Genomic DNA, 17,309 nt, shown 5'->3' on the forward strand with positions numbered 1-17,309 from the left:
AACCAGATGGGCATTGGTAGTGGGAAGAGACCCATGCTTGCACAAACACATACACATATGTATTTGCACACACAGATAAATAATTTTAAAAATTAAAAATAAAAATAACCCATATATATTAAAAGAAATATAGGAAATAAAATGCACCTCACAGTCAAGCTCCATTATGCTACAATCTTTCAGAAATCTTATAACCAGACACAGTTATGAGGATAAAGAATTATATTAAGCTGAACATGGTGGTACACACGTTTAATCCTAGCACTCAGAAGGCAAAACTAAGAGGATTGCTGTGAGTTTGAGGCCAGCCTGAAACAACATAGAGAATTCCAGGTCAGCCAGGGCTAGAATGAGACCCTATCTCAAAAAATAAATAAATAAATAAATTATATTAAGACACTTTCTTTTACCTAGATAACTTATATATGAATCATTAGTACTCAATTACCTTCTGTGACAGTTAATTTCTATTATCAACTTGATTGGATCAAGAAAGAGGGCTGGAAAGATAGCTTGGTGGTTAAGGTGCTTGCCTGCAAAGCCTACGGACCCAAACCCAATTCCCCAGTACCCATGTAAGGCCAGATGCACACAAGGTAGTACATGTGTCTGGAGTTTGTTTGCAGTAGCTAGAGGCCCCGGAATGTCTATTCTCTCTCCTTCTGCCTGCTTTCTTCTCAGAAATGGATGGATAGAGTGAGGGACATAGTGGGCGTGGTGGCACATGCCTTTAATCCCTGCACTCAGGGAGGCAGAGGCAGGAGGCCTGTTGCCAGTTCAAGGCCACCCTGAGACTACACAGTGAATTCCAGGTCAGCCTGGGCAATAGTGAGAACGTACCTCAAAACACCCACCCCCTTAAAAAAAGAAAAAAAAAGAGGGCTGAAGAGATGGCTTAGCAGTTGTGCTTGCCTGTAAAGCCTAAGGATTCCTGTTCAACTTTCTAGGTCCCACCTAAGCCAAATGCACAAAGTGACAGAAGCATGCAAGCTCACACATACATACAAGGGGGCGCATGTGTCGAGTTTGATTACAGCGGCTAGAGACCTTGTTGCATCAAATCTCTCTCTCTCTGTCACATTAAAAAAAAAAACAAAAAAAGCATGTCTGTTATGGGGGAAACCAACTGCCCTCTAATTGGACTGGAGGCCTGCTCCATGGGAGGGAATACATCCCTGATACTGAAAACTTGAAACAGGGGTAGTCAAGAGCCCTAGGGGTGTAACATCTGCTGTTGTCTGGCTAAATGTATACAATGTGCTTATCAAACTGCCCAGTAAGCACTTCTGTTAATGTTCATACCCTTATATTAATGCTACTCTCACTTTGGGTAGAGAATCTTCTCTTTGCAGATGGCAGTGACCTTGGGACAACTCAGAAGATATCATGGTGCTGGAAAAAATGACCGCAGTGCTCAGTACTGCAATATCTCTATCATACCTTCCAAGGCTCAGGGTCTAATGCGGAAAAGGTGGCTGAAAGAATGTAAGAGCCAAAGGAAGGGTAGGACTCCATACAATCTGCTCCCTCCATATACAAAATGGCCTGTATATCCATGGCCTCACAGTGCCTGACACTACCTGCACAAGACCATCATAAGAGGAGGAAAAGATCATGACATCAGAATTAAAAGAGAGACTGATTGAGATGGGGAGGGGGTATGATAGAGAATGGAGTTTCAAAGGGGAAAGTGTGGGGGGATGTATTACCATGGGGTATTTTTTATAATCATGGAAGTTGTTAATAAAAATTTGGAAGAAAAAAAAATGGCCAGTATGTTACACTTGCCTCAAAAAAAGAAGAGGTAAAAAAAAAAGGAAATGAAAGGAAAAGAAAGAAAAAGAAGGGAAGGAAGGAGGGAAGGAACATGTCTTTTGGGAAGATCTGAGAGGGTGTTTCCTTCATAGGAAGAATTAGCTGAGGGAAGACACCCGAGAATGGGTAGCCTATATATAAAGAGGTTCCAGGGAAAAGTGGCCCAAAATTTTGGGCTGGAGAGATGGCTTAGCAGTTAAGCCATTTGCCTGGGAAGCCAAAGGACCTAGGTTCGATTCTCCAGGACCCACGTAAGCCAAGTGCACAAGGTGGCGCATGCATCCAGAGGTTGTTTCCAGAGGTCCTGGCATGCCCATTTTCTCTCCCTCAATTTCTCTCGCTCTCTCCTTCCCCCTCTATTGAAATAAATAAAAATAAGGGCTGGAGAGATGGCTTAGTGGTTAAGGCACTTGCTTGCAAAACCAATAAATAAAAATAAAATTTTTTAAGTACCCCTTTTTTCCTTGACTGCCTATACTTCTCACTGGTGGGGCACCCACCCTGTTGCTGCTATTTTCTGCTAACATCAGAACCCAGTTTTCTCTGGCCTTCCAATTTGGACTGAAAATCAGTGGCTCTCCAGGAAGTTCCCAAGCCTTTAGTGGCAGAATGAGACTCCTGAGGCTTCCAGAAACATGGGCTAAGCAGCTACCAGGTTCTCAGATTCTCCAGCCTACAAACAGCCATTGTTGGGCTACCCAGCATATATTAGGTATGCCAAACTAACAAATCCTTTTCATAATATACATTTATTTGATCAGTTCTATCCCTCTAGAAAGCACTGACTAATATAGATTGTGATACAAGGAGATGTTTCACGGGCCTTTGAAAAAATGGTCTGCAGGGAGAATGCAAAAGTGTTTGGAACTTTGGACAACAGAAGCCCTATAATGTTGTAAGCAGATATTAAGGTGCTATTCTGGTGAAAATGATGCTGAAACACAGATAGTGGAGGCCTGGCTCATGAAGTTTCTAAGAGGAACAAAGATTCATTTTATTGGGAACTGGGCTAGAGGAAGTTCATATGATAAACACAAAAAGAATCCGGCCTATATGCTAGAAGTATATAATTTGTGTGTCTTTTTTTTTTTTTTTTTTAAACAGGAGTCTAAAAAGAGACTTTGGATTTTAAGACTATTAAGATTATGAGGACTTCTTTTTTTATTTGAGGCAAACCCAACAGACTGGCCTTTTTTTAATGAAAGAGCAAGAGGGGGGCAGGGCCTCTAGCCACTGTAATCAAACTTCAGATGTGTTCCACCTTGTGCACATGTATGACCTTGCACATGCGTCATCTTGAGAGTCTGGCTTATGTAATATGGAGAGTCAAATATAGGTCCTTTGGCTCCGCAGGCAAGCACCTTAACCACAAGCCATCTCTCCAGCCATATGAGGATTTTTAAGCTGGAGTGAATGCACTTGGCATCATGAGTTGGCCTTGAACCTATGGGGTCTAGGGGCAAAATGTTTTGGTTTGAATGTAAAATATTCCCCATAGGCTCATGTATTGAACACTTGGTCCCCAGGTGGTGGCACTATTTGGGAAAGTTATGGAATACTTTAAGAGGTAGAGTCTTGGAAATGGGTCACTGGAGGTGGGCCTTGAGATTTTATTGCCTGCTCCCACTTCCTACTGGTCCTTCTCTCTTACTGACTCTGGATGCAGTATGACCAGCTGCCTCACTCAGGCTTCTGCTGCCATGCCTTTGTTGCCATGTTGGAATTTTTCTCCTTGAAATTGTAAGCAAAAATAAACCTTTTCCTTCCTTAATTGCTTACTGTCAAGTATTTGGTCAGAGCAATGAATAAAGTAGCTGATACACCTTCTGAAAAATTCAGCAACAAGATTTTCTTCTCCCCTTTAATACAAAAGCAATAGCAGATGCATAGTAAATAAACATTCTGAAATAGAAAATTAGCCCTTTTAAAGGTACTGAAGGTTATAGAACACAATAGTAAAGTGCTTGCCTGGCAAACATGCCATGGAGTTAATGCCAAGCCCCACCATACCAAAAAAAAAATGAAAATAAAAACAATACGTTTCAAACTTTAAAAAGAATGATAAGATGGTCAGTTATAAACAGACAAACTTAAATATTGTTTCATCTTCTAAATTTAAATTCTTTTAGCCAATTTATAATGTCTGTACCTCAGTTTAAGGCTTTCAGAGAGTCTTTCAGCTTCTTCAATAGCTTTTTTGATGTTTGCAGGTCGAAATATTGAGTGAGTCTCATCCTAAAATTATATGAAAATCATTCCATACTGTTAGTACTGGGCACTGCATACAGCACTAGCGTTAAAAGCATTAAAATCATGGGGCTCATATAAAGGAAAGCTTAGATGAAAACCTTACTTATTCTTCTAATCTCAGTTTATGTAAATGTACAATTTATTCCCCCAAAATGTCTCAAAACTATACTTATATTAGTAAAAATACACTACTTAGCCAGAAGTGGTGGCACACACCTTTAATCCCAGCGCTTGGGAAGCAAAGGTAGGAGGATCATTGTCAGTTTGAAGGCACCCTGAGACTACATAGGGAATTCCAGGCAGTCTAGGCTAAGGCAACACCCTAGCTTGAAAAACTAAAAAAACAAAACAAAACAAAAAAAACAAACCAAAAAAAAAAAACACTACATAATAAATTTTACTTATGTTTAAACTATCCTTAAAAAGTATAAATGCTATTCTTTTTATTTTGGAGAGAGAGAAAAAGAGTGAGAATGGGGTGTGCCAGGGCCTCTAGTCACTGCAAACAAACTCCAGATGCATGCACTACTTTGTGCATCTGGCTTTACGAGGGTACTGGGAAATCAAACCCAGGTCATCAGGCTTTGCAGGCAAGTGCCGTAACTGCTAAGCAAACTTTCCAGCCCTACAAATATCATTCTTGTTTATAAATAAATACCCAAAAGAAAAACTCTGAAGAACAAAAGAGATTTTCTTATTACAAGTATGTAATGTACTAAGTTCTCTGCTCTCCAGTTTTGGCAGCAATAAACCCATATAAACACACATATAAAGCCTAGATTTAAGTTTTGTAGAGCTGAAGAGATTGCTCAGTGGTTAAGGCGTTTTGCCTACAAAGCCTAAGAACCTGAGTTCAATTCCCTAATACCCACGTAAAGCCAGGTACACAGTGGCACATGCGTCTGGAGTTCATTTATAACAGCTGGAGGCCCTGGCACACCCATCCTCTCTATCTCTGTCTCTCTTTTATCTCTCTCAGCTTGTAAATAAATAAGATTCAGTTTTGTTTACTTGATGGGTTTTGTTTTGTTTTGCTCAATATGTAGCTGGTTATAAGAACTCATAGTCCTCATGTCTCAGTCTCTTGACTACTGAGATTACAGGTGTGTGCCACTACACCAGGCTTTGTTTCCTTGTAACAAATGGAGATATTTTACTTTTGTCTGTATTTTATAATGGCCACTCACATCCCAAATGGAATCGGTAGAAGTGGAAAAATATGTTAACAATTAAAACCAATTCTAGCCTACTCAAGGGGTGAGAGAAGTAGCAAAAAAGATATTTCCAACCTTGTCAAAGAAACAAAATTACAACTTCTAAAAATAAAGCAAAAGGTAAATGAGCATATAAAAAATTAGTCCAACAACAGGCAAAACATCAAACACCAAAACTATCGAAGTTAAACAAATTTCAAACCTTCAAAAATATTTACTTTAGTAAGTACTATATGCCTCTGTTAAAGCAATTTTATGATAATGAAAACAGAATGATATTCATTTTTATTGATTGATACAGGGTCTCACTGTGTTGCTTCTCAAGCAGCCAATTTTTACTGGCCACGAGTTATTCCACCCCATTATTATTTTTATTTAGTGCGTAAGTAAACTAAATCCTTCCACTTGACCCAGAAATAATTTACTATAACAAACAAAAGAAAAAGATAAAGCTAAGTATGGCAGCCTTTAATATCAGCACTTAGGAGGCTGAGGTAGGAGAGTCACTGTGAATTCCAGAAGTAAGTTCCAGATCTACCTGGGCTAGAGAGAGGGACTCTGCTTCCAAATAAAAAAGAGCTGGAGTGCCGGGCGTGGTGGCACACGCCTTTAATTGCAGCACTGGGGAGGCAGAGGTAGGAGGATCGCCGTGAGTTCGAGGCCAGTCTGAGACTCCATGTCAGCCTGGGGCTACAGTGAGACCCTACCTTGAAAGAAAACCACAAAACAAAAAAAGAGCTTGGCATGGTGGTACATGCCTTTAATCCCAGCACCCAGAAGGTGGGAAGCAGAGGTAGAAGGATCACCATGACTTTGAGGCAACCCTGAGACTACAAGGTGAGTTCCAGGTCAGCCTGGGCTAGGGCGAGACCAGTCTATGCATTGGTATGAACATGTACTAATCCAAGACAAGCAAAGTAAGACCGAGAGCACATGTGTAAGTACACGCACACCCATTTAAAAATAATGAACATCTATTCTCAGTGTGCTTTTTCCATGTATGTAAGAATTTGCATTCGATGTTGCATAATGTGATCTATATTTCACTGCTAGGCTGGGAGTGTAGCTGAGTAGTAGAGTTCCTGTTTAGTATATGCAAGGCCTGAAGTTTGATTGCTGACAGCATGAAAGAAAGAGAGAGAAAAAAAAAAAAATAAACTTTGCTGTGAGCTAAAACTTTTAGAGGAAAATAATAGTTACATTATGTAAAAATAACACACAAAAATGAAAAAGTAAAAAGTACCTGCTGCTGCTTGAAATCAGGTCTGTTTTTGATAAGATTATAAACTGTCACATATTTCATATAGAGTACATAGGCCCTTTCCTCATCACGATCTAATCTGCATTCTTCTGCTGTCTTGAAGATCTTCAGAGCACTGTGCACATAACTTAAAATTAGAGAAAATAATTAAAATACTTAGCAACTGGGAAAAAACAGATTATATACAAAGCCTACAGAGAATCTTGATAAGTATATTTCATGAAATAGCTTGTATAACAGATAAACAAGACACTGCTAGAAAGGAATGACTAACCTTAGGCCTAACATTTATGATTGTTGTCCTTACTATCTGAGAAAGTTAAAGCTCTATCTTTCCACACTTTTTTCTATTTGAAAATCAAGCAGCAGGAGCTAAAGAGAACTGCTTTCCCTGTTAGCCCACATGACCAACACAGCCCAAGAAGTCATTCAATCCTTCCCTTATTCTTCCCCAAAAGGCTGGTTTTGTTTGTTTGGTCGGTTGGTTTTTATTTTTTTGGTTTTCTTTTTGAGGTAGGGTCTCACTCTAGTTCAGGCTGACCTGGAATTCACTCTGTTCTCAGGTTGGCCTCAAACTCATGATGATCCTCCTACCTCTGCCTCCTAAGTGCTGGGATTAAAGGTGTGCACCACCACGGCTGGCTTCTAAAGGCCGCTTAACAATGTTTAGAAATATTAGCTAACTCTAAGATTTTCCTTTCTGGACTTTAAAAAAGCTTTTACTAGTCTAGAGAGATGGCTTAGTGGTTAAGGAGCTTGCCTACAAAGCCAATGGATCCAAATTTGATTCCCCAGGACACACAAAAGCCAGATGTACAAGGTGGCACATACATCAGGAGTTTGTTTGCAGCAGCTGGAGGCCTGGGCGTGCCCATTCTCTCTCTCTCTCAAATAACTAAGAATTAAAAAATAAAATAAAAAGCTTTTAACATTCTCTTGTCATTACTGATATTTTGCTTTCTTTCTGCTCCTTTAGGATATGACAAAAGATGCCCCTGTGGTCTCTTTTAGACATGTCTTCACTGGTTTATTTGGGATCATCTATGAGTTTTTGAGATCTTCCTATTTTATCTCTAGACATAGAACACCCACTTTAGCTCTTGGATTCCAACATCTATTTTTCCCAAGTCAGGGGAATACAGTTACCTAGGTCCACTTTTCTTTCTAAAACCCTGTTTCTGTCTCTATAGTAATGTAGTTAACTTATTTGTCTCCAGATCTTCTCTTCTGGTCAAAATAAATTTGGGGGAAAGTTCCCTGAAGAAACTGTATTCAGTCCCTTATCAGAGATATAACTTCTACATGTTAACACTTTCACTGAAAAACTAATCTTAGCCAAATTATATTTCTAGCAAGTGTCAAAATAAATAGACTTTTCTATCAATTTTAGCTCATGATAGATTTTATAATCTCTATTGAAAAAAAAACCAGGGCTGGAGAGATGGCTTAGCGGTTAAGCGCTTGCCTGTGAAGCCTAAGGACCCCGGTTCGAGGATCGGTTCCCCAGGTCCCACGTTAGCCAGATGCACAAGGGGGCGCACGCGTCTGGAGTTCGTTTGCAGAGGCTGGAGGCCCTGGCGCACCCATTCTCTCTCTCTCCCTCTATCTGTCTTTCTCTTCGTGTCTGTCGCTCTCAAATAAATAAATAAATAAAAATTAAAAAAAAAAAACATATCTATCCTTGCTTTAGTAGGTAAATATACCATTAAATATAGAAATACAGGGCTGGAGAAATGACTCAGTAGTTAAGGAGTTTGCCTGCAAAGCCCAATGATGTGAGTTCAAAACCCGAGTACCCACATAAAGCCAGATGTACAACGTGGCACCTGTGTCTAAAGTTCCTTTGCAGCGGCTAGAAGGCCTGGCACATCCATTCTCTCTCCTCTCTGTCTTTCTCTTTGCTGGGTATTTGGCTCATGCCTTTAATCCCAGCACTTGGGAGACAAAAGTAGGAGGATTGCCATGAGTTTGAGGCCACCCTGGGATTACTTAGTGAGTTCCAGTTCAGCCTGGGCCAGAGTGAAACCCTACCTCAATCCCCCCACAACAAAATAAAAAAACCTTTATTGAACATTGGACAAAATGTATCCACTGCTCCTCTTTTGGTCAAAGAAAAACAATGATAGCATCGTAAGTTACACAAGAATAAAGGGAACATTTAATTTAGCCATTTACATATAGCCCTCATATTTGTCTCTTAATTTATCATCTAGGAAATATACTGGCCAGAAAGCAGCTAATCTACATATGAACAGATACATATTTATTCTACCAAGACTAAGTTAAGAATTTCTCTAGGAAGGTGTTGCTTTATTCATCTAATTGGATCACTTTTCAATTAAAGTTAAAATTATCAATTCATTGACTCTAAATAGGAAAATGATGTAGCATTACATACAATGTAATCAAAGTAGTAAAAAAATACATACTTCTTAGTGCTTATTTTCTCTGGTTTAATTTCTGTTTTCTTGTTAAGGTCTTTCAGTGAAGAACTGAGGTAGAGTTCTTTAGGAACTGAAGCCACCGCAGGCATGATGAGTATACCTTAGTTTTATACTTTCACAATGGATGATGTATTTCATGAAAAGCGGTTCTTTCCTGAAATAAAATAAAAATTCCGTTTGTCGTTACCATGAACAAATCAAGTGATCAGTTAAAAAAAAAAAGTGAAGTCAGGGGAAGAGTGTATAAAAGAAGGGTGCAGGGAAGATCAATTAAAATTCAAGATATTCTGAATAAGACATAGGAAAATCTACTTTCTTGAACAATGGCACATCCAGAAGCCATAGATTGTTATTACTAGAAAATTTTCAGAGCCAGGGATGGGATACCTTCCAGTTAAAATACTTAATAGAATCCTCAATGCTGAAGAAAAGGAAAAACACACATATAAGGAACCTGGAAAAAACAAGCAATACTCAAATATTAGTTAACACAAGAGACCAAAGGTAGAACGAGAAACACACACACAAAAAAAATGGCAAACATAAATAAACACCTTTCAATAATATCTCTTAATATCAACGGCCTCAATGCCCCAACCAAAAGACAGGTTGGCAGACTGGTTTAAAAAGCAGGATCCTACAATTTGTTGTCTCCAAGAAACTCACCTTTCTACAAAGGATAGATATTAATTTGGGGTGAAATGTTGGAAAATGGTGTTTCAAGCAAATGGGCCTAGAAAACAAGCAGGGGTTGCTATCCTAATATCTGACAAGGCAGACTTCAGTCCAACATAGTCAAGAAAGATAAGGAAGGTCACTTTATATTGATTAAGGGCACACTCCAACAGGAGGACATTACAATCCTAAACATATACGCACATAACATGGGGGCTCCCAAATTCATCAAAAAAACACTATTAGAACTAAGGTCACAGATAACACCAAAAACAGTGGTGGTGGGTAACTTTAACACCCCACTCTCATCAATTGATAGGTCATCCCGGGAAAAAATAAACAGAGAGGCATCTGGACTAAATGAGGCCATAGGGGGAATGAACCTAACAGATATATACAGGACATTTCATCCAAATGCTACAGAATATGCATTCTTTACAGCAGCACATGGAACATTCTCTAAAATAGACCATATATTAGGACACAAAGCAAATCTTAAAAAATTCAGGAAAACTGAAATAACTCCTTGCATTCTATCTGACCACATTGGTATTAAACTACAAATCAGTAGCAAGAAAGGCTATAGAGTATACACAAAATCATGGAAACTAAACAATACACTACTAAATGATGAATGGCTCAATGAAGAAATCAAGAAGGCAATCAAGAAATTTATAGAGTCAAACGATAATGAGAACACAACATACCAAAATCTCTGGGACACAATGAAGGCAGTTCTAAGAGGTAAATTTATAGCCTTAAGAGCGTATATTAAGAAATTAGAAAAGTCACAAGTAAACGACCTAATGCTTCACCTTAAAGCCTTGGAAAAAGAAGAACAAGGCAAACCAAAAATCAGTAGATGGGAAGAAATAATAAAGATTAGGGCAGAAATTAATGAAATAGAAACAACAACAAAAAAAAAACCAAAAAATTAATGAAAAAAAGATTTGGTTCTTTGAAAGGATAAACAAGATTGAAAAACCCTTAGCAAACCTGACCAAAAGAAAGAGAGAAGAGACACAAATTAATAAAATCAGAGATGAACAAGACAACATCACAACAGATTCCAGAGAAATTCAAAAAATCATTGGGACATACTATAAAAGCATAAACTCCACAAAGTATGAAAATCTGAAAGAAATGGATGATTTCCTTGATTTCTATGGCCTAACTAAATTAAACCAAGATGAGATTAATCACTTAAATAGACCTATAACAAGCATGGAGATCTGAACAGTTATCAATAATCTCCCAACTAAAAAAAGCCCAGGCCCAGATGGATTCACTGCTGAATTTTACCAGACCTTCAAGGAAGAGCTAACACCATTGCTTCTTAAGCTTTTCCAGGAAATAGGAAAAAAAAAAAGGAATTCTCCCATACTCCTATGAGGCCAGCATCACCCTGATACCAAAACCAGGAAAAGATAGAACAAAAAGAAAAAAATTACAGACCAATCTCCCTCATGAACATAGATGCAAAAATTCTCAACAAAATATTGGCAAACAGAATACAAGAGTATATCAAAAAGATCATTCAGGGCTGGAGAGATGGCTTAGTGGTTAAGCGCTTGCCTGTGAAGCCTAAGGACCCCGGTTCGAGGTTCGGTTCCCCAGATCCCACGTTAGCCAGATGCATAAGGGGGCGCACGCGTCTGGAGTTCGTTTGCAGTGGCTGGAAGCCCTGGCGTGCCCATTCTCTCTCTCTCTCCCTCTATCTGTCTTTCTCTCTGTGTCTGTCGCTCTCAAATAAATAAATTTAAAAAAAAAAAAAAAAAAGATCATTCACCCTGACCAAGTAGGCTTTATTCCAGAGATCCAGGAGTGGTTCATTATATGCAAATCTATAAATGTAATACATTATATAAATGGATTGAAAGACAAAAATCACATGATCATCTCATTAGATGTAGAGAAAGCATTTGACAAAATCCAACATCCCTTCATGATAAAAGTCCTACAGAAACTGGGAATAGAAGGAATATATCTCAATATAATAAAAGCTATTTATGACAAGCCTACAGCCAACATATTACTAAATGGGGAAAAACTGGAAGCTTTTCCACTAAAATCAGGAACAAAACAAGGGTGTCCACTGTCCCCTCTTTTATTTAATATAGTTTTGGAAGTCTTAGCCATGGCAATAAGGCAAGAGACACACATAAAAGGGATACAAATTGGAAAGGAAGAGATCAAGTTATCATTATTTGCAGATGACATGATTCTATACATAAAGGACCCTAAAGACTCTACTAGCAAACTGTTAGAGCTGATCAAAACCTACAGCCATGTAGCAGGATACAAAATAAATACACAGAAATCAGTGGCCTTCATATATGCTAACAACAAACACACAGAGGATGAAATCAGAGAATCACTCCCATTCATAATTGCATCAAAAAAAATAATGTACCTTGGAATAAACCTAACCAAGGAAGTAAGAATCTCTTCAATGAGAACTTTAAAACACTCAAGTGAGCAACTGCAGAAGACTCTAGAAAGTAGAGAAACATCCCTTGTTCCTGGATTGGAAGAATCAATATTGTGAAAATGGCAATCTTACCTAAAGCAATCTACACATTTAATGCAACCCTGTCAAAATTCCAAAGGCATTCTTCATGGAAATAGAAAAAAACAATCCAAAAATTCATTTGGAATCACAAAAAACCTCGAATATCTAAAATATTATCTAAATATCTAAATATATCTAAAAACTGAGCAACAAAAATAAGGCTGGTGGTATCACCATACCTGATTTTAACTTATATTACAGAGCCATAGTAACAAAAACAGCATGGTACTGGCACAAAAGCACACATGTAGATCAATGAAACAGAATTGAGGACCCAGATGTAAGTCCAGGTAGCTATAGCCACCTGATATTCGATAAAAATGCCAAAAATACTCATTGGAGAAAAGACAGCCTCTTTAGTAAATGGTATTGGGAAAACTGGATATATATCTGTAGATGGATGAAAATAGATTCTTCTCTCTCGCCATGCACAAGAATTAAGTCCAAATGGATTAAAGACCTTAACATCAGACCTGAAACTCTGAAACTGCTAGAGGAAAATGTAGGGGAAACCCTTCAACATATTGGTCTTGGCAAACACTTTCTGAACACAACCCCAATTGCTCAGGTAATAAAACCACAGATTAATCACTGGGACCTCATGAAATTACAAAGATTTTGCACTGCAAAGGACATGGTGAATAAAGCAAAGAGGCAACCTACAGAATGGGAAAAACTCTTCACCAGCTATATATCTGATAGAGGATTAATATCTAGGATATACAAAGAACTCAAAAAGTTAAATAATAAGGAATCAAACAAGCCAATCAAAAAATGGGCTATGGAGCTAAATAGAGCATTCTCAAAGGAAGAAATACGAAGGGCATAGAAGCACCTAAAAAAAATGTTCTACATCACTAGTCATCAGGGAAATGCAGATTAAAACTACATTGAGATTCCATCTCAATCCTGTCAGATTGGCCACCATCATGAAAACAAATGATCATAAATGTTGGCGAGGATGTGGAAAAAGAGGAACCCTTCTACACTGCTGGTGGGAATGTAATCTGGTCCAGCCATTGTAGAAAATAGTGTAGAGGTTCCTAAACAGCTAAAGATTGATCTTCCATATGACCCAGCTATAGCACTCCTAGGCATATATCCTAAGGACTCATCTCATTTCCTTAAAAGTACATGCTCAACCATGTATATTGCTGCCCAATTTATAATAGCTGGGAAATGGAACCAGCCTAGATGTCCCTCAACTGATGAGTGGATAATGAAGATGTGGCACATTTATACAATGGAGTTCTACTCAGGGGTAAAGAAAAATGAAGTTATGAAATTTGCAAATAAATGGATGGATCTGGAAAGGATTATACTAAGTGAGGTAACCCAGAAAACCAAGCGCCACATGTTCTCCCTCATATGTGGATCCTAGCTACAGATGATTGGGCTTCTGTGTAAGAAGGAAAATACTTAGTAGCAGAGGCCAGTAAGTTAAAAAGGAAATATAAAGGGAAGAGAAAAGAAGGGAGGAGGGTACTTAATAGGTTGGTATTTTATAAATGTAAGTACAATGATTGAGACTTGGAGGTAATATGATGGAGAATGGAATTTCTAAGAGGAAAGTGGGGGGGAGGGTATTACCATGGGATATTTTTATAATCTTGGAAAATGTTAATAAAAATTTTGAAAAAAACCCAAAAATATAAAATAAAATAAAGTTCATATTCAAAACAAAAAAAGAGTAATGGGGCTGGAGAGATAGCTTAGTGGTTAGGGCATTTGCCTGCAAAGCCAAAGGACCCAGGTTCGATTCCCCAGGATCCACGTTAGCTAGATGCACAAGGTGGCGCATGCATCTTGGAGTTTGTTTGCAGTGGCTAGAGGCTCTGGCATGCCCATTCTCTTTGTCTCTCCTATTCTCTCTATCAATAAATAAAAAATGGTTGTTTTTTAAAAAAAGAAAAAAGTTGAATCAAGTACAACTTTAAGAGAAAGGTCTATGTTTACCTACATGCACTTCAAAAGCCCTGTTATTTGTTTTGGTTCTAGTCACATTTTGTATTAAGCACTAGTATTTTGTGATTAATTAGTACTCACCCCCCTTTTTTGATTTCGTTTTTATTTATTTATTTGACAAAAATAGGCACAGAGAAAGAATGAGCGTGCCGGAGCCTCCAGCCACTATAAATGGACTCCAGACACATGCGCCACCTTGTGGATCTGGCTTACATGGGTCCTGGGGAATTGAACCTAGGTCCTTTGGCTTTGCTTGCCTTAACTGCTAAGCCATCCCTCCAGCCCAGTACTCATCCCTTTTAATCCTGTACTATTAATACATTCTGAGTGACTCAACCATTTTTTCTTCTAAAAATCATATTTTTATTATTTTTTCTATTTGTACTTGTTCCTTACATCCATGACATGTTGAACCAAACACTAAGTGAGATATATGCAACTAGAAATAGCGATCTTATATATAATCACTTTCTAATGATGGGGAGAAAGTTTCTGGATCACACCATCACTTTCAAATATATCAACCAACATTGACTATGTCTTTCTAAGGAGTACCAATTCATTAACAATTCACCCAATCAACCAAGAGCATCCATTAAAGACAGGATATGACAGGGATCCCTCATCCTTATAAAGACAGCAGCCACACTTTTGCATCAATGTAAATTACAAACAGCTTTACTTTACAAAGGTAGGCTCTGTATTAAAGATAGGTGTTAGAGGGCATGGTGGCACATGTCTTTTATCCCAGCACTCGGGAGGCAGAAGTTGGAGGATCACTGCGAGTTTGAGGCCAACCTGAGAATATATAGTGAATTCCAGGTCAGCCTGGCCTAGGATGACACCCTACCTCAAAGAAAAAAAAGAAAAAAGAAAAAGAAAAAGAACATGTAAACCATGTAAAATACACAGGCAGGACTGAAGAGATGGCTCAGTGGTTAAAGACACTTGCTTACAAAGCCTGTGATTTGGATTCGATTCCCTAGAATCTATGTAAAGCCTGATGCAAAAAGCAGTGCATGCATGTGTAAGTCATTTGCAGTGGCAAGAGGACCTGGCACAACCACCTACACACACACACACACACGTACACACACACGTGTATGCATGTGCACAAATCAGTAAAATTTTTTAAAAGAAATATAGGCAATTTAAAATTATTAATTAGCTATTTCAAAGTTAAATTCAATTCAACCACTCACAGATATTCTGTTGTATAAAAAGGCATTGTGTTTTCAGAAACTCAAAAAAATTAAAATAGGAGCTATCAGCATAACGTTTTAAAAATTAGCTGGGCATGGTGGCATACACTTTTAATCCCAGCACTTGAGAGGCAGATGTGGGAGATCACTGAGAATTGGAGGCCAGCCTGAGACTACATAGTGAATTCCAGGTCACCCTGGGCTAGAGTGAGACCCTACCTTGGAGAGAAAAAAAGTTTTTAAAAACTAAAGTGAAGCTGAGCATGGTGGCACACACTTTTAAACCTAGCACTTGGGAGGTTGAAGTAGGCAGATAGTCTCAAGTTTGAGGCCAGCCTGGGCCTATATAGTAAGTTTCAGGTCAGCCAAGGCTAGCGTGAGATCATCTCAAAAAATAATAATAATGGTATGAAAGAAAAAGTTGTAAGCAGTGGTAAACCAAGATAATACAGAGTTTTTAAAAAATGACACTGTGAAATAACTAAGAAGGGATTTCCTGCTTCTAATGAGCCCTTGAACTGAAATTTGCAGCCATGGTGAAGTGGCTCTCATGTTTTGTCAATGTTCATTCTTGCTGATGTGTCTGTAACCTATACTACAAGCTGGCTACAGGTCAAAGAGAGTTTCATAGAGCTGAACTTATTTGAGCTGCATTTCTATTTTACTGTGTCATCAGGCTTCATGAATACCCACTAGCTATTACCACTGAAAGTTCATTCATATATGTGATACAGTTAGATTTCACTGGCCATGACCCAGTATTACACTATATCCACTACATTAAACACTGTAAAAAAACAGAGAGAGGAAAAAATAGGCATGAGTCTAAAAGGCCAGTGGGACAGATATGTTCTATGTCATCTGAACTTGAACATATGGGAACCCAGTGGGGAGTGTTCCGTAGGGGCAGTTCACCCTGGTTGGACTGTAAGTCTTAAATTTGTTTGGTCAGTGTGGAATGAAGCTATAAATTCTGAGTGGTGCAGGAACATTACAATTCCCATGTACTAGCTATTGAGTATTTCACTGCCCCTTAAGAGTTGGACTAGTACTGCCTATGGACATTGTCTTTTATGGATCTTTTTAGGTGAAAAATCTTGCAGCACTATTCATAATTATGAGTATGCAGAGTGCCAACAAGGGCTTGCCTGAATTTTAAGTCTGTAGTAATTATTACTGAAGGGATATTGGAAGTAATCACAAGAGATGGAGTTTGTGAGTTTTAGAGGCAGAAGTCTGAGAGAGACGAACACTGTGGGAAAAGAATCAGGGCAGTAAAGAATAGCTTTAGGAATCAGTCACTATGTCCAAGGTAAAAAGAGGTACTAGCCAGAGACTTCTGAAATTAAAAAATCTCCAAATAAATAATAAAAAGCCTTACATGCCACAGTCTGTGGGAATGAACTATAATAACAAACTATGGGAATGAACTATGAGAATGAAGTATGGGGAGCTGGAAAGATGGCTCAAGGAATAAGGTACTTGCTTGCAAAGCCTGACGGTCCAGGTTCAATTTCCCAGTACCCATGTAAAGCCAGATGCATAAAGTGGCATATGCTTCTGGAGTTCATGTGCAGTGGCAAGAGGTCCTTGAACACACACTTTCGTTCTCTCTCTCTCTCTCACACACACACACACACTCACTCACTCTCTCTCTGCTTATAAATACAGAAATTTACAAAAAAAAAAAAATTGAGAGCTGGGCATGATACCACAAACCTTTAATCACACTTGGGAGGCACAAGTAGGAGGATCACCATGACTTCGAGGCCAACCTGAGACTACATAGTGAATTCCAGATCTGCCTGGGCTAGAGTGAGACCCTGCCTTGAAAAAAAAAAAAATGAAGGGGCTGGAGAGATGGCTTAGCAGTTAGGAAGATTGCCTTTGAAGCCTAAGAACCCAGGTTCG

At 38.5% G+C, this 17,309-nt stretch overlaps 1 protein-coding gene across 3 annotated transcripts in view; it reads right to left on the reverse strand.

Moving 5' to 3' along the window:
- The window catches only part of Usp8 (ubiquitin specific peptidase 8), a 111,607-nt gene that overhangs the window by 60,544 nt on the left and 33,754 nt on the right, over window positions 1–17,309 (reverse strand). For all 3 annotated transcript variants that reach the window (XM_045156498.1, XM_045156495.1, XM_045156496.1), the window contains exons 2-4: window positions 8,970–9,138; window positions 6,523–6,667; window positions 3,965–4,050 (exon numbers count right to left, since the gene is read on the reverse strand). In XM_045156498.1, coding sequence (XP_045012433.1) covers window positions 3,965–4,050; window positions 6,523–6,667; window positions 8,970–9,073 — 335 coding nt within the window. In that variant the 5' untranslated portion in view covers window positions 9,074–9,138. The remainder of the gene's footprint in view (window positions 1–3,964; window positions 4,051–6,522; window positions 6,668–8,969; window positions 9,139–17,309) is intronic.

Source organism: Jaculus jaculus, chromosome 8 (genome assembly GCF_020740685.1).
Source record: "Jaculus jaculus isolate mJacJac1 chromosome 8, mJacJac1.mat.Y.cur, whole genome shotgun sequence".
Taxonomy (NCBI): domain Eukaryota; kingdom Metazoa; phylum Chordata; class Mammalia; order Rodentia; family Dipodidae; genus Jaculus; species Jaculus jaculus.